At 57.6% G+C, this 26,556-nt stretch overlaps 2 protein-coding genes across 3 annotated transcripts in view; both read left to right on the top strand.

Annotated features, from left to right (window-relative positions):
* Nucleotides 1-9,955, top strand: part of RASA3 (RAS p21 protein activator 3) — a 120,490-nt gene extending 110,535 nt beyond the window's left edge. For both annotated transcript variants that reach the window (XM_047082132.1, XM_047082134.1), the window contains exons 21-24: nt 1,691-1,899; nt 3,529-3,632; nt 7,163-7,346; nt 8,553-9,955. In XM_047082132.1, the coding sequence (XP_046938088.1) occupies nt 1,691-1,899; nt 3,529-3,632; nt 7,163-7,346; nt 8,553-8,628 (573 nt within the window). In that variant the 3' untranslated portion in view covers nt 8,629-9,955. The remainder of the gene's footprint in view (nt 1-1,690; nt 1,900-3,528; nt 3,633-7,162; nt 7,347-8,552) is intronic.
* A 3,156-nt stretch (nt 9,956-13,111) lies between these two features.
* On the top strand, nt 13,112-21,996 carry CUNH13orf46 (chromosome unknown C13orf46 homolog). Its single transcript, XM_047075425.1, has 8 exons — nt 13,112-13,298; nt 16,366-16,417; nt 16,675-16,872; nt 17,097-17,184; nt 17,306-17,353; nt 18,267-18,314; nt 19,376-19,443; nt 21,930-21,996. The coding sequence occupies exons 1-8, from the start codon at nt 13,112-13,114 to the stop codon at nt 21,994-21,996; spliced, it is 756 nt and encodes a 251-aa protein (XP_046931381.1).
* Nucleotides 21,997-26,556: the final 4,560 nt, after the last annotated feature.

The raw sequence follows: 26,556 nt of genomic DNA, 5'->3' as shown, positions 1-26,556 counted from the left end.
AGCATCACTTATTCATCAGCTAGTTCCCCTGCTGACTGACAGTGCTCACTAATTACCAGGCTAATGTCCATTTGGGAGACAGTCCTGTGGCACGCTGGGCCCCATCAGAGGGGCCAGTTTGTGAGGACAGTTAAGACAAAACTCCTGTCTAGAGGCTGACCCTCTGCTGGGGATTGCAGCCATACACAGGTTCATGCAGTCTAAGGCCTGTGCAACAGTGCATGTGTGCATGTAGAGGTCCTGGGGCAGTAGGAACAGGACCTTGTGGGGCAGGGTCAGGGGGCCCAGGTCTCTGTAAGTAAGCTATTCACTCAGGAGCTCAGACACACAACTTCTTCTCCCCAGAACCATCAACTCCTGTTCCTCCTCTCCATACACACTGTCTCCCCTTGGAAAAGCCCACCATCACCTTTGACATCCTGACTCCAGGCCTCCCCTGGGGCCCTCTGACAAGTCAGCCTGAGAGCCCTCCAGGGCCCTGGACTGCCCACCTCACCCACCCACCCCCATCTTCTGTGTACAGCCTGGCCTGCTCCTGCTGGGAACACCCGACCCTCCCTGGGCTCAGGACCTCTGCACCTCCTGTCCCCACTGCCCTAGGATCTCTACACTTCCTCACCCCACTGCTCTAGGATCTCTGCACTTCCTGTCCCCGCTGCCCCAGGACCTCTGCACTTCCTATCCCTACTGCCCCAGGACCTCTGCACTTACTGGTCCTTCTGCCTGGGATTCCTCATCTGCTTCCTCCTTCAGCTTTATTGTTTCTTAGTCACCTTTCTGACCTCAGCCGGGATGTTTATTTAGAAGTTGGTCTCCTGACCCTTCCTCCAACCCCCCCCCCCCAGCACACACACACAGCCCCTGCACTTTGTGTTCTTTTTTATCCTTGCTGGCTGGAAGTTCATGCAGATAGAAACTCTGTTTGGGGCACACTGTGTCCCCAGAATATAGGACAGTGCCTGGTATGCAGGGATGTTTGTCGAATGAATAATAAGAAAGGTAGTGGAGGCTCTAAGAACACTCACAGAGGAAGCAACGCCTACCTGGAAGAAGAGCCCCCGGGTGGTCAGGTGGGGTGGGGCAAACACAATAGCATATGTGGAGGTCCTAAGGCTGGTGTGGGGGTGAGGACAGGAAGGCGGGCAGGGTAAGCTCTGACACACCTTGAGCAGAAGCCTGCCCCAGCTTAAAGGTCAGGAGACCTGGGGCACCTGGTGGCCCAGCCAGTTGAGCATCCAACTTCGGCTCAGGTCATGATCTCACAGTTTGTAAGGTCGAGCCCCACATCAGGCTGTCTGCTCTCAGCATAGAGAGAGCCCCGTTTATGTAATGGTCACAGTCAACTTCAGGAGGTCCCCTAGGGGATAAGCAGTTCTACTCCTTTGCTTCTTGGAGGGAGCCCCCTGAGACACCAGAAAAAGAAGTGTCTTGGCCGGGCTGACCAGCAGTGACCCAGCCTCCTGAATCGCCCAGGGGGAAGGCTGTGGCTTGTGACTCCATCATGTGCAAGGGCAACAGAAAGCCCTTTGTGCCCACCATGGCCCCTGGGCTTGTCCAGCCCTCTGGGTGGGCTCTACCCTCCCTCCCTCCATGGCCCCTGGGCTGGTCTGCATCAATAATAATGACCCTTGTGGCTTGGGCAGGATGTCTTGCCATGTGGCTTCTCTGAACCAGTTCACTGCCTCCTCAGATGTTCCAGGTCATCCAGCCGGAGCGAGCTCTGTACATCCAGGCCAACAACTGTGTGGAGGCCAAGGCCTGGATCGACATCCTCACCAAAGTGAGCCAGCGCAACAAGAAGCGCCTCACTGTCTACCACCCCTCCGCCTACCTGAACGGCCACTGGCTCTGCTGCAGGGCCTCGTCGGACACAGCTCCTGGCTGTTCCCCCTGCACCGGGTAGGTCTGTGCCTCTCCAGCCCCTGGGACCCTCCCGCTGATGCCGGCAGCCCGGGTCCCACGGGCCAGCCGCGAAGGCCCTGGGCTTCACGCAGGATGGAAATCAAACGTGAACCAGCAGGAAGTGAAAATACAGTTTGTTGACCAGAGAGAAAGACGGACAGAGCGCCCAGGAGATTGAGGAACAGAGCAGGAGTCTCCTCTTCGCTTGGGGCCTGGGGTTTTTATTGACGATTGTGGTCTGGTGCACATGTCCCCTCAGGGTCCAGGAACTGGTCAGTGCAAGGACAGGGTCCAGGTGTCATAAGTCACTTATTCCCTCAAGCCGGGGTCTTGGCATCAAGGTGTTTGGAGTCAGTGGTCTTAGAGAACATTTACAACAACCCCAGTGGGTCTCTCCTTAGCTGTCACCTGTTGTGCTGGAAGACTCCAAAGACAGCATTACTTCCCAGTCCCTCACAAGGAGGACGTATGCTATGCGTGTTACAAGGCAGGTGTAGAGTGGGGCAGGCGCACAGGCCCTAGCAAGAATAGAAGCTGGAAAAGGAGCAAAGGGAAAAAATGGCTGTATTTTCACGGAGTCCTTTCAGTTCCCCTGTCTGTTCACCCAGTGTGGCCAAGCACAGTTGTCCAGCTTGTGCACTGTACAGGGAAGTTTGGCCAAGGGGCTGCATTGGGGGCAGATCCAGCTGCCACCTAGCTGCACACACGTAGCTGAATCTCCTAGGCTGTTCTTGCAATTGTTGAGGAGTCCACACGGGACAGTGCATCTGCCCATCACGAGGGCTCTGTAGACTGTTCCGGGGTCCTAGTGATCCTTGGGGGTGGGTGGCAGTGAAGGAAGGGGTTCCACGCTGAGGGGAAACTCCCAGGGGCAGAGTGCTGTCGGGCTTCTGCTAAGAAGAGACTGGACGTTTCCCACCACCTGCTCACACCCGCTTTGGTTTGTGCACCTGTCATCTGCACACCCCCCTGCTTTGGAAACCAGATCAGCCCTTATCTCCCAGGCCTCCTGAGGGTCCTGAGAGGCTCCCCTCTGCCAGCTCTGGGAGAAGGCCTGGGTACCCCATGTGACTCATCTGTTGTGGTTGTGGGTATGAGGAATACCCCCAAAGCTCACGGAGGTGGGAATGGGAAGATCCAGTTCACAGATGAAGAAGCTGAGTCCCGGGAAAATCCCTGCCGGGTCCCCCCCCAGGAGAGGCTGAGCACTGTGTCTGGGGAATGGGAAACTGCCACGCCCGGGGCAGGAGCTGGGGCCACCGCAGGCAGGCTCAGGGAGGAGCAGGGACCTGGCCTGGCCCCTCCTGGGGCAGCAGACCGACCCTTCAGGGCATGTGGCCCAAGTGCAACATCAGGGCGGCGGGGGCGGGGTGGGGGGGTGGCTTTTTATTCCAGATCATTTCTTTCCATGGCAAAACAAGCTTGTTGGCTTGCTGTCACAGCAGCTCTTAGGCCTCTGGTCCTCTGGGCTGTGCGTGGTCACTTCTCAGTGCTCCTGAACTATTCTGCAGCCCCATCAGGGAGGAGCTTGGTGTGGGGTCACTCCGTCATCTTCAGCGTCTTTAAAAACAGAAATGTTACAGTTCACATCGTTCTTTCTGTTCTTGTCTTGCTGTGTTCGGGCAGTGGCCTCCCGGCAAACATCCAGCTGGACATCGATGGGGACCGAGAGACAGAGCGTATCTACTCCCTCTTCAACTTGTACATGAGCAAGCTAGAGAAAATGCAAGGTAAGGCAACACATGGTCTGGGGTGTTGTCTCACATGGTTGCAGGTGGCTCTGGGTCCCGGTGACAGTGACACCTGGAGCTTTCTGCAGAGATGATGGGTGCTCTGGGCCTCTGTGGTCCACGTGCAGTGTTCCCCATGGCCCGTGTGCTACTGTTCACAGCACCAAGGGGAAGCACTTTCTGCAGTTTGGGCAGCTCTGTGGCAGAATTACTTTAACAACAGATTCTGTAGATAATTTCAAAATGGAATTTCGTTTGCAGTCTCCAAACTGCCAAATTCTTGAGAAGATCCTACGTATAATAACCTTCCATACCCCCCGACACCAGACTGCAGAGGGCCGTGTGCATGTGCGTGTTGGAAGCTCCAGCCGTAATATCTTGCAGCTAGATTATCCTGCACATGTAACTGCCGTAATGTCCCACAGAGAGTAGCAGTGCGGGTGGGGCAGATTAGGTGACCCCTGACTGGTTGGGGCTGTCGTTCAGGAGAGGCCAACAGGAGAAGAGCCCACTGGGAGGCAGATGAGCTGCATTGTCCCCGGGTGGGGTTTGGTCGTTCTCAGAGCCACATTCAGGGATTCTGGGAAGGGGCCCTTCAGCCCACTCCGAATGCGAAGTAAAGCTCGTGGACCTGGAATTAGGCCCATTAGATAGTTTCCCTTTTCCTTCTCCTGCTCTAACCCAGCGGTGTCAGTGGTGGCCTCAGCCTGGACCATACTGAGTCCTGGTCTGGTACACGTGGTGAGCTTCCTGTCTGTGAGCTCAGTCCCCTCTGGCAGCCTCAGATCACACTCCGCACCCAGCTCTGGGCACATGTACGTGCACACACAGCCACACACACACACGCGTGCACACACACATACACATGTAAGACAACTGTGTCTACACACTAGAACATAAGCTCGCGTGCAGATGTGCATGGACAACAGCATGTGTATGCACGTGCACACAACTGTGCACGTGTGCATAGTCACCTACCCCAGTGGCACACACGGCACCTGGATCCGAGGTTCCCGGAGGCCGTGCAGAAGTGGCCGCGGGGCTACACCAGGCCTCACTGGAGCCAAGGGATGGCAGCTTCTTCCCAGCCCTCCGAGAAGAATGACCAGAACAGAGGAGGGTAGGGTCAAGGAGTTACAGAGGTTGAAGCCACCGTGTGAGGTTCCTGAAGGAGGCTGACTAAGCCTTGCGTGATCAGCCACCTTCCAGGCCTCTGTACACGCACAGCCTCCCTCTTGATCCCAGCATCGCACCATTGCAAGCCCCTGTGCCTTTGCCCCTGATGCCACCCCCACCCCCTTAGTCTGACTGATACCTGCTTGTCTTGAGTCTCCCGCTGTGGGAAGCTTTTCCTAACCCTGTGTTTATCTCTCATTGCCGTGATAATCAGCTCTGATCTGCTCACCCTCAATGTACTTGACCCTTTAAGACCAGAAGCAGGTCGTATTTACCCCAGTGCCCGATATCGAGGAGGAACTGAATACCTGTTTTCTGGATGAATGGATGAACAGGCATACATGATAGGTGGATGGATGATGAGTGGATGGATGGATGATGGATGGATAGATGGATGATGGATGGATGGATAAATAGGTGGGTGAAGGATGGATGGATGGATAGACGGTAGGTGGATGGATGATGGATGGATAGATGGATAGATGATAGATGGGTGAATGATGGATGGATGGATGGATGATAGATGAATGGGTGTTGGATGGGTGAATGATGGATGGATAGATAGTGAATACCTGTTTTCTGGATGATGGATGGATGGGTGTTGGATGGGTGAATGATGGATGCATAGATGGATGATGGATGGATGGATAGATGATAGGTGGGTGAATGATGGATGGATGGATGACGGTTGGATGGGTGTTGGATGGCTGAATGATGGATGCATAGATGGATGATGGATGGATGGATAGATGATAGGTGGGTGAATGATGGATGGATGGATGATGGATGGATGATGGTTGGATGGGTGTTGGATGGCTGAATGATGGATGGATAGATGGATGGTAGATGGACAGTAATGGAAAGAGGTCTTGCACATTCAGCCTCCCTCCCAGTATAGGAATCATCTGGATAGGTGTTCATAGAGCATCACCATGATTGGACACCTTACACTTCACCTAGGCATTGTAGCATTGACTCACTTCTCAGTCTTCAGGCCTCTGCCTGGAGTCTCAGTGCTTCTTTGAGGCAGATTGTTGTCAGAGCAACCTAATCATCTTGAGATACTCCCTTTATATTAGTCAAACCATCTTTTTGAGCACTGGGACCATGGGGCTTATTTCCACCTGATGTCGTCAGTCCTTGCCTCTTGGGCACAGCAGCCTTTTGGCCCTCGGAGGAAGCTGTGTTACAGTTGCCTGTGTGAGAGGTTCGACCTCTGCCCCCGTCATGTGGCATGGACTCACCTGGCTACACTTCTTTGGGCACCCCTGGTTCTTTAACCCTGCCCCTGAAGTCTGCCAACCACAAAACCCAGTGCATCAGGCAGGGAAGGGTTAGCGCGCACATAACCCCACATTTTACATAAAAAGGGAAAGGCTGAACTCACACTCCACACCCTGGGCATCCACCAGGCTCTCCCCCCATTTTCCTCTCATGTTTACAGTTACTTATCTTCTTCACGTCAGATTCTTTTCCTTTGAAACTTTAAATCTTCCCAATTTTCCTTTCTACAAACTTGTGATTTCTCAGTAAGAATTAGGGGATCTTTCCTGGGTTGGAAGTAAAGACAGTAAAGTGTACATAAGAGCTTCTGTGATAATGAGACAGCAGTACAGACGGGTGAGGGGTCCGCAGATCCAGGCTCATCTAGGCCAGATGCTATACAGATGGCATGTCTTCCAACCTGCCTCTGTGGCCCTGGAATGTAGGGCCCAGCTTAGGTGACTGGGGACAGGTTTGGGGGGGTGGGCCCAGCTCAGGTGACTAAGGACAGGTTTGGGGGGGGGCGGGCCCAGCTCAGGTGATTGGGTGCTTCCAGTGGATGCCTGAAGGCCACAGCATGGTCTTCAGCAGGAGTGAGGTGATCTGATGAGAAAGTCACCTGTCTAGCAGGTGGGGGTGACAGAGGTCCTAGGAAGCTGCTAACACAGACTGGTTGAGAAGTGACGCCCGTGAGGATGGCTTCTCATGTGCCCACGTGTCCAGCCATGGGGTATGCACGTAAATGCTGGGTCACCGAAGTGAGTGAAACCCAGGAACTCCCTTTCTAAGATGGGGCTTTCCTTGAGGTCACCTCCCCAAACTGACCCCGGGTGACCCCACAGGCCCTTGCGCCAGCCTGGCCGATCGTCCAGAAGCATACATCTGCCAGATCTGGTTTGCTGAACAGTTGGGCGTGGACAGATGCGGGTTGCCCCGGAGATGAGCTGGTCAGAAACGGGCATCAGCCTCTGCTTCTTCGTGTGTGTGTGTGTGTGTGTGTGTGTGTGTGTGTGTGTGGATGGTCAGCCCTTACCTGGCAGGCTGCCCCATAGAGGTCCCGCCTGACCTTCTGGCCTCTCCCAACGCTGCAGAGGCCTGTGGCAGCAGATCTGTGTACGACGGCCCCGAGCAGGAGGAGTACTCCACGTTCATCATCGACGACCCCCAGGAGACCTACAAGACTCTGAAGCAGGTTATCACTGGGGTGGGGGCCCTGGAGCAGGAGCATGCCCAGTACCGAAGGGACAAGTTCAAAAAGACCAAGTATGGGAGCCAGTGAGTACTGGGCATCCGGATGGCAGGGGCAGGGAGGTGGCTGAGAGGAGCTTGCTGGGGTGAGGCCCGACCTGAAGCCACCTGTATGCAGCCATGACCACTGAGGCAGGTTTCCCGTCTCAGAGCAGCCTTACTGCACTCTCCAGGGTGTGCTGGACAGTGTCCTGGGGACAGCACCAGCCTACCCCAGTGCCTCCCAGACCCCCTGCCCCCCACACCTTCCTCCCTCCAGACCCTCAGCCCCCAGCCCCTCCTGTCCCCTGGACCTTCCAGTTCCCCAGACCCTCCTGACCCTCAGGTCCCCCAGACCCTCCAGACCCTCCTGCCCCCTGGACCTTCCTGTCTCCCAGGCCCTCCTGACCCTCCTGCCCCCCCAGACCTCCTGACCCTCCTGCCCCCTGGACCTTCCTGTCCCCCAGAGCCTCCTGAGTCTCCTGTCCCCCAGACCCTCCTGCCCCCAGGGCCTTCCTGTCCCCCAGACCTCCTGTACCCCATACCCCCCTCCCTCCAGCCCCCCAGACCCTCCTGTCCCCCATACCTTCCTTTCCCCCAGACACTCCTGACCCTCCTGCCCCCCAGACTTTCCTGTCCCCTGGACACTCCTGACTCTCTGTCCCCTGGACACTCCTGACCCTCCTGTCCCCTGGACACTCCTGACCCTCCTGTCCCCTGGACCCTCCTGAACCTCCTGCCCCCTAGCCCCCTAGACCTTCCTACGCCCCAGACTTTCCTGTTCCCCAGACCCCCTGCCCCCCACACCCTCCTCCCTCCTCCCTCCAGACCCTCCTGCCCCCCACACCTCCTGACCCTCCTGCCCCCCAGACCCTCTGGACCCTCCTGCCCCCAGACCCTCCTGACCCCCAGACCTCCTGACCATCCTGTCCCCCAGACCCTCCTGCCCCCAGACCCTCCAGACCCTCCTGACCTCTTGACCCCCAGACCCTCCTGCTTCCCAACCCACTTGCTTCCAAAATTAGATTTCTGGGGCCAGAAGTTCCACACATTTTGTCTGTCTCCAGGTTACACCTACACTTCTACAGGTGATTTCTGGCTTTTTTTTTTTTTTTTTTTTGCGTGTCTGTATTTTTCATTTTATTACAGTGAATATGTACCACATAGAAAAAACAGTATTAAAACATGCAGATGGGCAATTGACAATGGGGGGCTATGCCTCACTCCCTCCTCTCCTCCATCTCCCCTTTGCAGGGAGCACCCCATCGGAGACAAGAGCTTCCAGAACTACGTCAGGCAGCAATCTGAGACCTCCACCCATTCCATTTGAAGCCTGCAGGCTGTCCTGGCTGGGATGGCCCTGTGCTGCCCCAGGAGAGCCGCGGTCTCCGGGAAGGAGGGGACAGAGGAAAGACGAGAGGCCGCAGCCAGCAGGGAAAGGGACCCACACGTCTTCAGCTCACACAGATGGCACGCACCGGGCTCGGGGGACCGCGGGGACTCTGCCTGTGGTGGCTGTGCATTTTGCTCACCCTGCTGGCCGGCGCCCCGTAGCACTGCTTGCGTCTGTGTGCTTTCGCCTTTGTGGGGTTCTGTGTGCCCGCGCCCCCGGAGCCCTCCGGCACTCTTCCTTAACATCCTGCTTCCACAAGACGGGATGCTAGTGGCGTGATTTGTTTCCCGTGAGCGTGCCTCCTGGTGGTGTTCTTCCTGGCTGGAGGGCCCGCTTTGTGGCTTCGTGGTGCTTAACCGCACGAAGTCACAATTTGAGGATGCTCCTGATGTTTTGGAGGTACAGGGTCCTGCAGAGAGCACCTGGGCGGGGTTTCCAGTCTGCCCTCCCAGATGCTGGAGTCCCGTCCCGTGGGCCGCAGAGGCCAGTCCGTGGCCTGCAGACGCTGCCAGAGCCAGCGGCGGGCTGAGCGTGCCCCTTCAAGCAAAAGCTGTGGTTGTTTTGCCGTCTGTGGGGCTTCAAAGTAGAATCCACACTGGCTGCCCCTTGTGGGAGTTTGGGGAAGGTTTTTAAGATAAGAAATGTACATTATTTTCAAGCTGGTTTTCTTAATGTTTTTAAAGGACTGCTTCTAATGAGCTCTTTGATATCAAGTACCTCAAACATGTAAACCTGTGCTCATCAAAGGGGAGGGTGCCACGGCGGAGCGACAGCGGGCCCGCAGTGCACCCCCCAGATGCCAGTCCCAGGCCCTCCGCAGTCCCCAGGGGAAGTGAGGATGTCCTGAGCTTGAGCCGGGACACCCCACCCCCACCCCAGGCCCCAGGAGCAGCAATTTGCTGTGTCTCAGAAGCTCCTAGAAGCCGCCGGGCAGTGGAGGGGCATCTCTTAGGGGTCGGGGCCCCTGATGAGGAGCAGTTAGCCCTCGACACTTGGAAAGCACTGTCTGACACGTAGACCTTGTGCCCGTATCTGCCCTTCTTTGCAAATACTGTCCTTCAGACTCTGACTGATGGCAGATAGTAGCATTACTTGTCACAAAAATGGTGGAGGAAAATGTTGCAAAAACTTTGGGACACACAGCTATGAGGCTGCACAGAACTGCAATTTTTAACATGGATTTGTAACTTAATGTTTCTGTTTATAAGATACTAATGATTTGCAATGTATTTTACTGGCCAATTAAAACAGACCTTTTATTCTTTCTGAGGACTGGCTTGGTCTCCCAGGCGCACCCACTGACAATTGCACGTGGGAGCTGGGGGTGTGTGGTCGAGCCCTGTGTCATTCTGTGATGGTGGGTGACGTCTCTGTGATAGGTGAGGTGCAGCTGTGGGCCTTTAGATCAAGCTGGAAACTGCATGCTCTCCGGGATGGAGACATGTGGGTCAGCATGGCGACTGCCATGGCCCGTGTCCTGCTGGGAATCTGCAGGCATCCAGCCCCAGGAGGGGAAGGTGGGCTCTGTCTTGTGCCACGGTCTCAGAGACTCAGTGGGCCTCGTGCTCCAGGACCGGACACAGGCCAGCATCTAAGGGAGGGGCAGGTGCCTCCGGGAGGCGGAAGGTGCTGAGGACCCAGTCCCACCTGGGTGGGTGGAGGAGGGGAGGCTGCATTGCATTTGGGGGAGACCCTGCCTGCAGGGCAAGAGCAGACCTTCTCTTTTCCCTGGTCCTTTCTTCTTTCCGTTCGGTTTTCACTCAGCTACTGTTTTAGTTCCAGCCTGAGTCAGGGCTGTTATGAAAGAAGCCGATGGTCTGGCTCTGGGGACACCCGGTGGGGTTGGGGGGTCAGCCCTTCCCTGGGGGCATGGACTTGGGGAGTGAAGTGCCATTGCTGCTTCCCTCCGGCCCCTCCTGGTGGCTCAGTGTGGTGGGGTGGTGCCAGGGGTCTGAGGGGTGCAGAGAGGAGCGCCTGCCCATGAGGCCGCCGGGTCGGAGGCTGCCAGCATCAGTCAGGATGGACACGAGCAGCCACGGCAGGGCCACGACAGGGCCACAGGGCGGCTCCTGGCTGATTCAGACACATGTGGGACCCAGGGAACCAGGAGGGCAGAAAGGAGGAAAGCCTGGGGAGCACGGGAACCAGAAGGTCCTCTCCCAGGACCCCTAGTGACAGGTCACAGTGGCTTTCAGGGGCCTCAATCTTGCTCTTCCTCCAGATAACCTAAGCGACCCACCATCCTGGCTTTTGTCCCTTGGCCTCTCCAAGACTAGCCCTCTGCACTCGGGAATCTAGGCCCCACACCAGCACCTGCACCGGCCCCTCGGCTGGGTGACCTGAGCCCTCCTGTCAGCGGAGATGCTCTGAAGAGTTTCAGACAAGGTAGAAGTGCGTGTGGAGCCAGGGAGTACCATTTGCCCCATTCTGAATATTTATGATCAACTGGTTGCTCAGGGGAAGCACATACTGTGATTTGTCCCCGTGGCCTTGGAAGTTTGCAGATAAGCATGTGCTGGGATGACACCAGATGTCCTCTGTCAAGCTGTGTTATGAGCTGAATTGTGTCCCCCCCAAAAACTCATACCACCAGCACTTCACCCTGTGACTGTATTTGGAGATTGGCTCTTCATTTAAAGGGGTAATTAAGGTTATATGAAGTCACAAGGGTGGGCCCTAATCCCGTATGATTAGGACACAGCCAACAGACACATGAAAAGATGCTCAACGTCACTCATCATCAGGGAAATACAAATCAAAACCACCATGAGATACCACCTCACACCTGTCAGAATGGCTAACAACTCAGGCAACAACAGACGTTGGCAAGGATGCAGAGAGAAAGGATCTCTTTTGCACTGTTCGTAGGAATGCAAACTGGTGCATCTGCTCTGGAAAAGTGTGGAGGTTCCTCAAAAAATTAAAAATAAAACTATCATACAACCCAGCAATTGCACTATTTACCCAAAGAGTTGAAAAATACTCAAAGGGACGCACACACTCTGATGGTTACATTATCTATAATAGCAAAGATGCGGATGCAGCCCAAGTGTCTGTCACAGATGAATGGATACATATGTGTCTGTACAGGACGGAGTATCGGCCATAGAAAGATAGCCCATATGTGATGGCATGGGTGGGCCTAGAGTATATTATGCTCAGTGAAATAAGTCAGAGAAAGACAAATACCATATGATTTCATTCATAAGTGGAATCTAAAATAACCCAATGAATAAAAAAAAAGAATCTGGGGCGCCTGGGTGGCTCAGTCAGTTAAGTGTCAGATTTTGGTTCAGGTCATGATCTCATGGTTTGTGGGTTCAGGCCCCGCGTCAGGCTGTGTGCTGACAGCTCAGAGCCTGGATCCTGCTTCGGATTCTGTGTCTCCCTCTCTCTACCCCTCCGCTGCTCGTGCTTGCACTCTGTCAAAAAAATAATAATAATAATAAACATTTAAGCAGACTCAGACCCCTAAATACAAAGAACAAACTAGGCTGCCAGGGGAGGTGCAGGCCTGCAGCTACCGAGTGGACAAGTCCAGGATGAAACAGAATAGAGCCAATGACAGTGGACGATGTGTGTGGGGAGCACGGCAGGAAGAAGTCGGGTCACTATGTTGTACTCCTGAAACGGATGTAATGTGTGTCAACTAGACTCAAAAGAAGAAAAACAGATTAGGACACAGACATGCAGAGAGACAAGTAAGGGACGGGAGGCGGCACGCAGGCCGGGAGAGCAGTCCCAGGGGAGCAGGCTCCTCGCCCGGACTGTGAGGGACAAGTGTCATCCGTCCCGGGTCCTCGGACAGTGAGGGACAACTGTCATTCGTCCCAGGTCCTCAGATGGTGAGGGACAAGTATCATCCATCCCAGGTCCTCACCCGGACTGTGAGGGACAAGTGTCATCCGTCCTGGGTCCTCGGACAGTGAGGGACAAGTGTCATCTGTCCCGGGTCCTCACCCAGACTGTGAGGGACAAGTGTTATTTGTCCTGGTCGCCTGCTGTTCTCCACAGCCACATGAGCGGACTGACAGTGGCAGGGGGTGGGGGGGTGCAGAACCGGGTTTGTCAGCATGTCCCCTCCCCTCCGAGCCCCTGGTCCCTTTGCCTGAGTTTGGTCCACAATGACATGTCCCTGACAGGACAAAGATGCTCAATACGAGGAAATCGTCCAAAGGCCCCAGCACCACAAGTGCTGCCGCATCCACAAGGAGGGGCCTCAGCCTCCTTCGCAGGTGGGGGTGGGGCTGACCTCTGACTTTGCAGTGATGTCACAGGGGCCACTTGGCAACAGAGGCCCGCAGGGCACACTGGGCTGCTCATTGGATCGGACGGAGGTTGGAAGCCATGCTCTGCATCTGAGGGCGCGCTCGGGAACCCACGTCCCTCTTCTTTCTGGAGCCCTGACGGAGGGAGGATGATGGAGAAGGACACAGCCGCACACAGGAGGCACAGGCCGGGCCCCGGGGCCCCTCCATCGGGGGGAGCCCCCAGACACCTCAAGGCGGCCAGCGAGATGGTCGAGCTGCAGCGCAGCAGGAGTGTGGGTGGTCTGCTGCAGAAGGGGGACCCTCTGCGCTGCGTCAAGAAGCTGAGCAGGGAGCTGGGTAGGCCAGCCACGCCCCTCCTTCCGGCCCGGCCCTGCCCACACCCAAAGTGACAGAACCAGGCCAGCCTGAGGGCAGGGCCCACTGAGTGGGCCGCGGTGAGCTCTGCTGAGGTCAGGAGGTCAGGAGGGCCGTGGCCATGGGAAGCGTGGGGGTCAGTCCCTCTCGGGGAACCTGGGGGCCTCCCGGACCAGGTCAGCCGTGAGCCCACAGGGCCGGCAGACAGGACACGGGCCAGCTAGGTAACGTTACGCGTGCCGGTTCTTGCCACCTAGGATATCCCTCAACACGCGGTCGTGGGCGGGGCGGGGGCGGGGGTGCGGAATACCTAGTGCTTGCATGGACGCTCCTTGATGTTAGCCACTTGGGCTCCCCAGTGGGTAGGTGTCTCGTGGTCCTCTCCCCAGAGGAGCAGGGCCCTGAGCTGGCTGAGATGAGGGGACTGGTTCAGTCATTTGCAGGGCCCCCAGTTCTGCTTCTCCTGGGAAGGTCACCCAGCGAGCGGCCCTTTTTGAGGTCAGGACTCTGGAAATGAAACCCAGTAAGCAGGAAATGTGGTTTGTTTGTTCAAGACCTATGGATGATTTTGAGAGGTAGGGGTGTAAAAATATTTGTTCTCTCAGTGTAAACATCCAAAGAGGTGTTGTTTCGGGGGAAGGGGTGCTGGCCAGCAGCACAGAGCCACCGCTGGGCTCTTACCCTCTGTCCCCCAAAGCCTCTGAACACGGCGACCCTGTCTCACTTGAGGCTCACTCGAGAGGAGCGAAATTCCCCAAAGAAGCAAGTAGACGTGTCCTGATAATGCCACCACTACGGGGCAGCTGCAGGAGAGGACAGGCTCGGTGCCCGCTATTTCTGGATGTTCCTGCCAGCACCACAGGGTTTCCCCGAACAGCATGAATGGCAGATCCCCACGTGGCTCCCAGGTGGCCTTGGACACCACTCAGCAGCGGGGCTCAGCCTCACTGGAGCCCGCAGGACGGAGAGCATTGGGAAGGGCTGCTCCGGTCCCACTGTCCATGTGGTAAACTGAGACCAGAAGAGGTGGCCCTGCCAGGTGCCCAGGACACACCTCCGTACACCTGCAGGGAGCAAGGGCAATGAGGCAGGTGCCGTCCGAACCCACAGGTACTGAGATGCCACGGACGCAGGACACAGGCCAGCTAGCCCAATGCTCCAAGCAAGGGGCGGCCGGACTAAGTCTGCAGATGAGAGGTCCAAGCCGGCCCCAGGACCAGCTTGGTGTAGGAGGGGACAGCAGGAATCCAGCCACCGGCCGCCAGCATGGGACCCACCACAGGAGCTGCCCGGCTCACGCTGCTGTGTCCACGATGCCCGCCCCGGACTCCAGAGCCCAGGCCTGCCTTGCCGCCCCTCCTGCCCCCCCGGCCGTCCCTCCACCGAGCTGGTGCTCCAGGGAGGGTGTGTCCAGAGAGGAAGTGGGGGGCTGCCCCTGAGAAGCGGGCTTTCTCCAAGGGATAAAGTCAGCAGGGTGGGTACAGCCAGGCTGTAAGGCCAAGTCAGGCCTCTGACCCCCATCACAGGATCAACACCAGTTAAGAGGGTCTCCCCTCCCCAGGCAGTTCAGTGCCTTTTATGCGACTTCCTACTTCCCAGAGGAGGTGGCTGAGGCCCGACTCCCACTGCGCCCCGCGGGGCTGTCTCACACCCCAAAAATAATCTGCAAGCATTTGACGATGTTCACATCTCGGCTGAAGAGCAGAACCAAAGGAAACATTCTATTCCCTTTGTTGCTAAACCTCTGGAGTCCCCTCTTCTCTGACCTCAGACCCCACTCAGCTCTGAGGCAACACTCCTCAGCCCCCAGGCCTCTGCCTGGTGGACGGCCATTGGCTGAGCCCTTTGGATTAAGGTGTCACTGGTAGCCCCGTACGCCCAGAGCCCTGATAATCTCAGGAGCTTTCTTAGAAGAGGGAAAGGAGGTGAGACCAGCAGACACATAAGTATTAATATTCCTCCGTATGACATATGCCCCAGAGGGTCTACTTTGGAGAAAAAAATCATGTCTCTCTTTTTAGTGATTCTTCTCTTCTTGCCAGATACGTATCATAGGGAGCAGCAGGTTCAGGGATCAGCCGTGTCTTCTAAAACACACACACACACACACACACACACACACACACACGTGTGCCTACAGGTAGGAGCCTGCTGAAGATTTTCCAAAAGAAGTCAATTTTAAAATCCCAAAACTGCTTCTGAATCACTCGAGTCCTTCTCTCTGAGGTGGGGACTGGGCTGAGCCTTTTTGGCCCAAAGGACGTCTTGAGAGCCACCAGCTTCTGAAATGTTCTCTGAAGACCCGAGCACACATCAGCATCAGTCCCTGCACCGGTGTGGGCGCGAAGGACGAGAGGAGGAGGAAGACCCTAGTTCTTAGCCACAGGGGGCTCGTGAGTCACCAAGAAGGGCCCAAACAACACAGCCAAGGCTGCGTGCGCTGAGCGCCAGGGAGGCCTGGCTAAGATGGGTCTCCCTCCAGTTAGGCCTCCTGACATGAGGCAGGGGGGCCCCGAGAGGCCAGGCCCAGGGCAGGGATGGCATGGGAGAGCTGGAGACCCAGCTACTCTACTGGTCTCCGCACAGAAGCAGCCTGCAGGCTGTCTCCCGGAGCCCAGCCATCAGCTCTCCGGTCCGCAGGGGCCCCCGGCCTTGAGGCCTGGGAGCCACATGGACGGGACACCACCAAGTTCTGTGAGAAAATCCTCCCTGCAGGATCAGGGTGCTCTGAGGCACCCCACAAGGCCTCCTATCGAAGGACAATTTAAGGCTTTGTAATTTCCACCCCCGCAGCAGGACTGCATTTGGATCTTGGGCCCCATATATATGTGGGTTGGGTTGGGGCACGGGGGCGCCGAGCTGCTGGCAGGAAGGGGCGCAGGTACAGGGAAGCGGCCACCTTTAGCATTCTGGGCCTGGATGTGGCCACGGGGAAATGGGACCTGGACTGTCCTCCCGGACTCAATGCCTGCAGGATGCGCTGTCAGGGCTCGCAGGGCGGCCACGGGCCCAGGAGTTCTGATGACGATCGCTGCCCCTTCCTCCCCAGAGTCCGAGGACCAGGGAAGAGACCTACAGAGTGACACTGAGGATGCCAACTGGTAAGTGGTCTTTGTCCAGCACAGGTGGTTTTCAGAGACGTGAGGAGGACACAGGACACAGCAGGGTGGGGGCTGGGGCCAGTCCCAAGGTTGACGCTTGGACCCCAAAGGAGTCCTGGGGTGTCCTGAGAAGACCCCGACGGCTCAAGGTGGGAGGGGTGCCAGGGCTGCAAGCCGCACACCCCACAGCACCTGCCTCCCCAGGCGGCCCCCCAGCTGGCCATGGCCCGGAGTCTGGGAGCTGGCACCTGTCTTAGCAAACGTTCCCACTCGACTCCAGACCGCTGGTCGTGCCAGAGGTCTCACTGTTTGGGAAAGATGTGGATGTGCAGCATCATTGGCAGACAGCCCCCCAACACCACCATCATCGCCACAGACCCCCCCCCCAGCACCACCATCATCGCCACAGACAGAGCCCCCCAGCGCCACCCCCATCACCACAGAACCAGCCTCGAGTAACACCACCTACTCCTCGATGCCTAGCAAGGGACACCTCTGCCTCCCCCTCTGCCCACTCACCCTCCCACCCCCAGGCACGCGGAAGGTCCTCCACACCCTGTCCCTCCCTGTCCTGTGGGGTGCATCCCCGAGCCTCCCAACACCCAGGGGGAGAAAGCGCCAGCCCAAAGCTGCATCTCAGGGCACTGATGCTGACCCGTTGTCCCCGCTCCTCCCACAGTAAGGCAGACCCAGAGGAAGAGAAGCAGGAAAAGAATCGGGACTCCCTCAGGAAGTTGGACCCTGATGGTGGCTGGGCGGGGCCGGCGGTGAGGCCACCTAGAGGCCAGTGGCAGGAGCGGGAGGACGGGCCGGGCACACCTGTAGTGTGGACACACGTCCGTCGTCCTCGGACCCTGCTGTTATTTACTTGTTTGGTGTCTTCCCCAGGAACCGGAGTTGGAGTCCATAAAGCTGGATGAGCCTTTGGGAAAAGAGGCAAGAGCGTTTGACTTTTGTCAAACAGAGAGGGCTAACAGGCACAGTCCTGTGGGGCCACGAGCAGGCTGGACACGTGGGCCCGGGGTCACCTTGGCAGGACCACGTGTAGGCTGGACCGAGCACGACCTCTACCCAAGAGGCTTTGCTCAAGCTCCATGCTCCCAGCTGGTGCTGGGCACCCCTGTTTCCCGACGTGGCTGCCTGAGGCCTTTGGGACCTGACGGGGGTGGCCGTGGAAAGCCCAGCTTTGAAGTGTCCCCAGTCCCATGTCCTGACGCTCTGCCCAGAGACCCATGTGCGCTGCGGTAGGAATCCCCACTGGCAACATCCCACAGGAAGAAGGCTCTCGTTCCCCTTCCTGATCCACGTGGGAGGGGGGAGCTGGGCCCATGACAGATGGTCCCTGGGATTCCAGGAGCTCACCCACAAATACCTGTGGCATTCACTAAAGCACTCCCACTGGAAACCCCTCCTGGGTCGAGCTGCTTCCACACCTCAGTGTGAGTCCTCACCGGCGTGGGGTGAGGGTCCCAGGTGGGTCGTGGGGTCGCGTGCAGGTCTGGAGAGGATGTAGAGGGGATGCCACAGCTCTGGGCATCACCTTGAGGCAATCTCAGACAGGTGAAGCCAGGGCAACTGAGGGAGTGAGCAGGGGGAGAGGGGAGGCCGTACCCCTCCCTCCTCTCTGCCAGAGCTGGCCGTGGGCACCTTGCCGTCCGTACTGCCAGCAGCTTTCTGCCAGCTCCTCAGGAGCCCCCGCTGAGCACAGCCACCGGTGGTGGTCCTGGGGGTGGTCATGCAGACCCTAGCTGTGCCAGGGCCCAGAGCCCACTGCCCCTCCCAGGAAGCCTCCTCTCCTCTCCAGCCCACCCAAGCCCACCATCCACACCTCTTTGGTTTCCATTCACAGAAACCATCTGTGTTTGTGGAGATTGATCTGGGAGACCATGCGGAGGAGGTAAAAGCCCTCAGACGACAGAGCCAGGCTTATTGCCGGGAATGCTGGTGCTCGGGGCCCACGAGGCTTGTCCAGGGGACCTGCCCCACATGCATGTGTTGGAGGCTGAGGTAGAGGCAGGGGTCCAAAGGCCACCCTTGCCTCCTCCTTATCCACCAACCTGCATGCATTCCAGCATCACCAGAGATGCTAGGGCCTGGCTCAACCCTCAGGGTGCCCCCAGGCCCTAAGAACCTCTTCTGGGATCATGCTGGGGTGGAATGAAGGGCACAGGCTTGGGAGTCAAGGACCTGGCTTCCACATCTGGCTCTGCCAGTAAATACCCAAGTATTTGAGTACACACCTCCCAGTGCTTCAGTGGTCTCGTTCATAAAATGAGGATCTTAGCGGCACCCACATCCCAGGGTGGTTCTGTAAAGCTCTCAGAATAGTGCTTAGACCCAGAAAGCCTCAGTAGCAGGTATCACCATCACCATTACCACCACCACCACCACCACTGCCACCTCATCCGCATCCTCATCCTCATCGTCATAGTATCATCATTTTCTGTGAAATGAAGTGGTTGACCAAAGGCCTGTCTGGACCCAACACAAGCGTCCCACAATGCCCTCCAGTTCTCAGCTGTAATGGGCAGCTACCTCTGCAAGTTTTCCAGCTCTCTCATGTTTAAGCTCCTACCCAGGGATTGTTTTTTAATACTTCTTCCAAGTCTTTGCCCTCAGAACACACCGTACAGTAAAGAATGCTGGTTATTAGCTACTCACGAGGCTGTCTTGGAGGCACCATGGGTTTTAAGGACTCAAGGAAGGTCATCCAGTGGCAGAGTTGGGATTACAGTCCAGAAGTCACAGTGGCCCACGTGGAGGGCACAGTTCCTTGGCCAGGGTCCCCCGATTGGCAATTTTCACTTCACGGTGCCCAAACTCATGGGAAGATGCCCAGTGCCGGCACAGTTTCCAGGCCCCTGTCTGATCCTCAGGCAGGTGCATCAGTTCCGGCCTTAGTGGCTATGCTTGCCTCCCTCCCCTTGTCCCCTAAACTGCTCCTCCCACTTCCCACAGGTGGTCACAGGCACCATGAAAGAAGAGAAGCAGTCCGAGATGGACATGGGGGGTTCGTCAGAAGACAAGTGAGTGATGCTTATGGGTTTATACACGGAGATGTGGGGGGCTCTCCTCTACCACGGTGTCTGCTGGCCCCACATCCTGCAGGATGGGCAGAACCCCAATGCGTGCCTTCCCCCCTCACCTGTGTGCATAGAGACCCAGCACTGATGAGCCCGGAGGGGCTGAGACGTGAGCAGCAGGACTCAGGCATGACCCTTACCTTGTGGCCCCCTCACCCCACAGCAAGACCCGCTCTCCCCATCCCATCAGCCAACAGCTTGGCCAGACCATGAAGTGGGAGGAGGCAGAGGTGAGAGGGAAGTGTTGCTGTGAGGGTCCTTCCAGCTTCTCAGTTTGGGGTTTTGGCGGCAGAGGTCACTGGGAGGGAGGACCCATCACCTGGCCGGTGTCTCTGCCACACAGGCCGAGCCCCAGGGCTAGGGTAGGAGACACATTTGTCTTGACTACCTACACCCTCTTAGGGGAGAGATTGGGTAGGGCCAGCCAACCCCCGTGAAGTCCTGAGGCCATAAAGGGTGCTGGGTAGGCTGTTAGGTCACCCAAGGGCCCCTATACTTATTTTATTTTTTTATTTAAAAAATTATTTTTAATGTTTATTCATTTTTGAGAGAGAGAGACAGACTGCAAGTGGGGTAAGGGCAGAGAGAGAGGCAGACACAGAATCTGAAGCAGGCTCCAGGCTCCAAGCTGTCAGCACAGAGCCCGACATGGGGCTTGAACTCATGAACCGTGAGATCATGACCTGAGCTAAGGTCGGATGCTTAACCTAGTGAGCCACCCAGGCGCCCCATTTACTTTTTTATTTAAAAATATTTTTAATGTTTATTGTTGAGACAGAGAGACAGAGACGGAGACAGAGAGAGAGGGAAGGGCAGAGAGAGGGAGGGACAGAGAATCCCAAGCAGGCTCCACATTGTCAGCACAGAGCATGACGCGGGCCTCGAACCCACAAACGGTGAGATCGTGACCTGGGCCAAAATCAATAGTTGGGTGCTCAAGTGACTGAGCCCCCCAGGCACCCTTAGTTTACTTTAAACAATACAGAGAAACACAAAAAGAAAATAGCAATTTATCCAACTTCCCACTTGGAATTAACAACTATGTTACTACCTTGGCTTATTTAGCTCAAACATTTTTTAAAAGAAATTCTAACAGATATTTAGATAAAAGTATATTCTGTTCTAAAGCTGGTACCTGTCCTTCTAAGTAACTGGCCCAGTGAGGAACAGCTCAGGAAAAGCACAGGTTCTGAGTCACCCAGGCCCCTCTTGGGAGCAGGGAGGGCGGCACGGGGGCACACGGGCCCCTCGTGAGCTCTCGCTGGCACACCCCCCCCTCCACCCCGCATCAGTAGCTTTGAGCTGTAGCCCCGAAGCCTTTGCTTACTCGGTGTGTTGTTATTACCACAAACTTTCCCCCAGGTGTGTATGTTCTGTGAGGGAGTGTCACCCAGTCTGGCCTCAGACGTTCCCATGTCCCTGCCCGTGTCTACTCATGCCAGCGTTTGCTAAGAGGTCAGGACCTCCCTGTCACACCCCCAGATCCAGGCTGGAGGAGGTCAGAGCCGCCCTGTCACACCCCAAATCGAGGCTGCCCCCATGCTTCTCATTGAGTCTGAACGGACGTGGTGATGGACTCAGCCACACGGGTGCAGCGCGGTGGCTTGACTTGCTGCTCCCCCCACCCCCCGCCCCCGGGCCAGACAATCCCGAAGTCACCCACTCGACCTCATGGTCTCAGCTCCTTACCTGCTGACTCAGTGGCCCCAGAAAACCCGCAAGCCAGGGCCAGCACATAACCAAGCTTGTGTGCTGGGGGGCTGCTGGACAGTGGGAAGGGGGTGTAGGGGTGCCCTCCATGTGGGCCTGGCCTTCACGCCCCACCAGGTGGTGTCAGGACCACCTGTCTGTCCCACTGCCCTGCTCACCTGCCCTCGCAGTTCTCAGAGCCATGGCTTCTCTGTCCAGGCTCTTTCAGGCCTGTTTCAGATGGTGGGGTTCGGCACCTGCGGGCCAGCCACTGCTTACTGCCCAGTGGGACACTTCAGCACCGAGTTGTGGGGTCCCTGCAAAGGGAAGGGGGGCGGCTGACCCACCCCAGAGGCAGCCTCGGTTGGAAGTGGAGACCCCAGAGACCACCACTGGGGAAAAACTCAAGTTGTGGTGTTCTGGAAACAGGCAGGGGTAGGCGTGGGGCCGAGGGGAGTGGTTTGGCTCGGCTGGTCTTTGAGGTGTTTCATGTTCAGGGGCCCCTTCTGGCTCAGGCCTCCCAGCGCAGAGGACAAAGGCACTGGGTGGGTGGGAGGCAGCTGGTGGGAGGGCCAGCCAGCCTGCCCAGGAGTCTGGCTGTGGGTGCCGGGCCCCGGGCCCCCTGTGCTTGATGGGCGGCATGCATCTGGGGCACAGGGGTGCTGCCTGTGGCCCTGGGCTCTGAGCTCAGTAGGGGCGGCACCTGTCTCTCCCCCGCTCGGCCCGCTGTCGGCCCCTAGGACCAGGACCAGCTGGGTGTGCTGCATCCCTTACTCCACCAGAAGGAAGGCCAAGGACAGTGTGTAACAGCTCTGGACGAGGTAGTTCTCACCAGGACAGGGCTGGGGGCCGAGGGGGCATCTAGAGGGGACAGGAAGCAGAACAGAGGGGGCTGGGCTGCTCACCTGATCTCCTGGCCTCCTCGGTCCCGCAGAGACCTGGGAGGGAGGGACGGGGGACGCAGACAGGAAGCTCTAAGAAACGCCACTTGAACCATTTCAGGGCCCCGATGACCACCCAGGTGTGAGCCACTGACCCGCTGGGTGAGCAATGACACCATCTTTTAAAAAGACACAATAAAGCATGAACAGAAGGTGTTCTCTCTCTCTGGTGCCTCTTGAGGGATCCCTACCCCTTCCTTCCATGCATCTCACTCCCTGAAATGTAACTGGGGGGAGGGAGGTGAGTTCAGTGACAGATGACTGACCCCCCCACCCAGGTCACATGTGCGTGGTGGTGGCCGTGACCACACAGCCCTAGACTTGGCCCCAGGTGTACCTGAGGGGTCCAAGCCCCAACACAAGGGGCCCCGAGGCAGGGTAGGCATTGTTCCTTGAGGACCTGGGGGTGAGCTTTGCCACAAGCAGACAATCTGTGCAGCCGGAGTGGGAGCTCCCAGCCCCAGAGGCTGCACTAGGGCCTTGCCTCATCCGGCTTGGCTCCAGGGGTAGGGACTTGAGGGGGTAGGGACTTGAGGGGGAGGGGCTTGCGGTGGGAGGGCACAGAAGGAGGCTGAGCAAAGGGTGGGGAGTCCTGCGTTCATCATCCAGGTCTCAGCAAACTGCCACAGGCCAAGTGGGCAAAGAACTTCAATTTCATGTGGTCTGACCTGCGACTGAGAACCCAGCAGATGCACTGGCTCACACTCACTCACATGCACACACACCCAGAAGTGCATACTGTACATGCACATCTACACACGTGCGTGCACATTACACTTGTACCCACGCCGGCAGGTGGTCACACCCTCGTGCACATACACACACCCACGTGGGTAGGCGGTCACACCCACGTGCACATACACACACGTGCACCTACACACACATGCACACACACACACTTGGGCAGGCGGTCACACCCACGTGCACATACACACACGTGCACCTACACACACGTGCACCTACACACACATGCACACACACACACATGGGCAGGCGGTCACACACACGTGCACATACATACACGCACATAAAGCAACCTCAAGCACGCAAGAGGGCGTGGGCCAGCGACAAGCATCTCTGAGGGTGAGGAACATCGGGGCCCCAAGGTTGGAGGAGTCAGATGCCCGCTGTGTGCGCAGGTGGGTTGGGAGGTGGGCGGGCGCCTCCATCTCTCACTGCATCCACCAGAGAGCAGGGAGGCCCCGGAGCAGCTGATCCAATCATGGAAACCGCTTCCCTGGCCAGTCGGGTGGGGCTGTCATGTGACCAGGTCCCAGAAAAGGCCGCCCTGCTGAGTGCTCCCCATGTGCTGGGGGTTCAGACAAGCAATACACAGAGGACCTCCCACACCTTGGAGGCTGGGGGCCGCGGCTCGTCCCCATCCCGCCCCCCCCACCACGAGATGTGGAATACTGCTTCCCAGAGCCCCCAAAGAGATGGCCCCTGTCCTGTCCAACCCCTCACTGCTACCACCAGCTAAAAGGGTACCTCAGAAGCTTCTGGACAGACGGCTGGTCTGCCCCTTGGCCAGGATGGGAGGAGAAGGCCTCAGGGCCAGGGCCCTTGCTACAGAGCAGCACAGGCCACAGCGGTTAGCCACAGGCCAGGAGGGTGACTGGGCCCGGGGGGGCCCCTGGCCATGTACCCCACTATCTTTTCGTTGTCTGTCCCTTGCCATTGCACGTGGCTGCTGGCCTCTAGGGGCCTGGGGAGCAGGGACACCCCACATGTGCTTGGTTGTGATCTTTCCCTGGTTTAGGGTATAAATTCTCCCAAATCAGATGCATGTTTGACTTTTCATTGGGCCTCTGAACCTCACAGTTGGAGGTACTTTCGTTCCATGACATTGGGGGTATCTGTGGGGGAGCCGGTCCAGGGCAGGCCCCAGGGTAACCAGAGGGACTTGGCTTGCAGGTGTGGTGGTTGTGGCTCTGGCCTTCTGCTCCCACAGCAAGCCCCTGGGGGGGGGGAGGGCAGCGGTGGCTCTTGAAGGTGGGGACACACAAGGAAAGCTCCAAGCCTCCATCCATCATCTGCCAACGCCTGCCAGCCACACCCCTGCCCTCGCCGAGGCTTCCACGGGGGAGGTGCAGCCCGTGCAGCAGTGGGGCCTTTCATTCGCTGCTGGAACCCGGAGGGAACCCAGAGTGTCCGGGCTGAGCCCTGGGCTGCCATCTGCTGGCAGCGGGGGGAGCTGACTCGGCCCCGTCCCAGCTCTGGGAGGCATGGGAGGCATGGTCAGGGTGGAGTGACCTGGCAGATGGTGAGGGCAGGACAGGACGCCCCCTGTGTGGGCAATGAGATGGCCCTGTAAACTTGGGGGGAATGAAAATCCCATCGTCCGGGCTGCCTGCGAACCCTCTCCTGGCTTCCCCTTGTTCAGGGGCCCCCTGGTCCGCTGGGTCCCCTGCCTCAGCCTGCCAGCAGCCCTGAAGCAGGCTCCCTGGTGGCATTTTCTGTCACAAACAGGCTTGGCCAGTGGTCCCAGGTGGTGACCCTCTGTTGTCCCTGGCCGCAGGCCTGACCTGCCCCGCTGGCCCCCTCCTACTCAGACACCTGTGAGAGAGGCTTACAGAGCCCTCCGGGGGCAGGGACAGGCCAGGCCTCATCCTGCCTCCACATCTCTGATGGGGCCGCACCGGCTACACACGGCCTTTCCTGCAGACACCCCGCGGCCTCGCCCCCAGCCTATTCTCTCCAGTGGTGTTTCCTCCCCCCCAAATCCAACATGCATCTTGCTTGTGGGTAATATGGGAGCTCACAAAAAACATTTAAGTTTTCTTCTAGTTACTTGCAGATTCTCAATATTTTAATGTATTTCTCTGGAGCGTGCCCTCTCTCCTCTAGAAAGATCTCTGTATGGAGAGAGACGGATACATACAATGTTTACGAGACTGGGGTCACCCTGCACCCACCTCTGTTCACCAGGTTTCATGTCACAGGCACCTTCCTCGGCGCCACCCCTGAGTATTTGCTGAGCACCGGCATGAGCCCCTAGCGCCTCCAGGAGCTTCCACTCCAGTGGGGGGCGGGGGGCAGACGGCGGCGGCCAGCGCGGTTTCCTTTGTCTCCACGTCGTTCTGCAGAAGCGAACCTGGTCACTTGAAGTGACCTGCGGTGGGGGCGGCGCCCCAGGACACGGTGCACTGCCAGGGTCACTGCCATGTGAAAATGTCGCGCGGGTCCCAGCAAGGGCTGAGAGCCGTTGTCTGCTCTGCGCCAGGCCCAGTAAACCGTCCTGATTGGTCCTGCAAATTTTAAGTCATTAATTCCACAACGACCCACAAGCTGGGATCTACTCTCAGACCCATTTTGTAGCTGAGTCGGGGGGGGGAGGGTGGTGAAGGACTCCGGGGGACACCGGTCACAGCGGGGTCACAGCGCCCACCTGTCTCCGCTCTTGCTGCTCCCCTGGCCTCCGATCCGCGCGGCGCGAGGATCGCTTCTCCCACCGCGCCCGGAAAACGGAAGGCGCTTGCACAGTGCGCCCCCTGGTGGCACGCTCGGTGCGGCGTCTCACCACTTCTGCCCTTCAGCGGGCAGGTCACCGCCACCACCCAAGAGGAGGCGATGGCGAGTCGCTTCATTACTAGTAGATAACTTTAACTCTCATTATTCACTAAAGGGGAGGCTGCAATGCAAATGCATTGTTGGACATCAGTTCAGGGGCAGGACTGGGGGAGTGACCCAGACACTCTGTGCTCTGTGGTCAAGTTCCCAAAGCAGGCACTCCCTGCCCTCCTACCTCATGATCCCGAGGCCCCCCAGCCCTGTCCCTGGCACCTCTGTTTAGAGCATCCTGGGTGCCTCCCAGGCCTGGACAATCCTTGGTTCATGTGGAAACTCACCCCAAATGGATCCTTCCCACGATGCCCTGAAGTATTTCATTCCATAAAACAACAGGTGAAGCTCCCTCACGGTGCGGTCATCCTGAAGCCTTTTATGAGCCCTGGTGTCACCAGGTGCCCCAGTCCCCAGCCGTGTGGGGAGCTGGAGGGCCTGCTTTGAAAGACAGGAGCTCAGGGAGGGCGAACTGCCCCTTGCACGAGGGTCGGAGGCTGCTGAGGCCTTGGGAGGTGAGAAGCTTACCAGGGAGAGCACCCGCGGGGGGTCGTCTGGGGCCAGCCCGAGCCTGGGCAGAGGCAAAGGTGCACATGCCTGGAGGCTGTCCCTTTGGCCTGTTGCCCCAGAGCACAGCCTGCCTGAGACTCCCAGCCAGGTGTCCTGGGAGGAGGGGGAGGAGGAGGGCAGCCCTGGAGGCAGAAGAGAGGGATGGGGACCGGGATGGGAGGCATGAGCCCTAGTTAGGCCCAGGCCTCCCCAAGGTCTTTCCTCCATTTGTTTTGAGGGGCAGGTTTTCAGGGAGGTGCAAGTGTCCACAAAGCAGGAGGTTTGCAGCCACTCAACGACTTTTGGGTCATGCTGG

This window comes from Lynx rufus, unplaced genomic scaffold (assembly GCF_022079265.1).
Source record: "Lynx rufus isolate CCGP_SWC_20201006 ecotype Redwood Valley unplaced genomic scaffold, mLynRuf1.p SCAF_1, whole genome shotgun sequence".
NCBI classification, from domain to species: domain Eukaryota; kingdom Metazoa; phylum Chordata; class Mammalia; order Carnivora; family Felidae; genus Lynx; species Lynx rufus.
The sequence above is the reverse complement of the archived record's forward strand: the minus strand, read 5'-3'. Positions and strand labels throughout refer to the sequence as shown.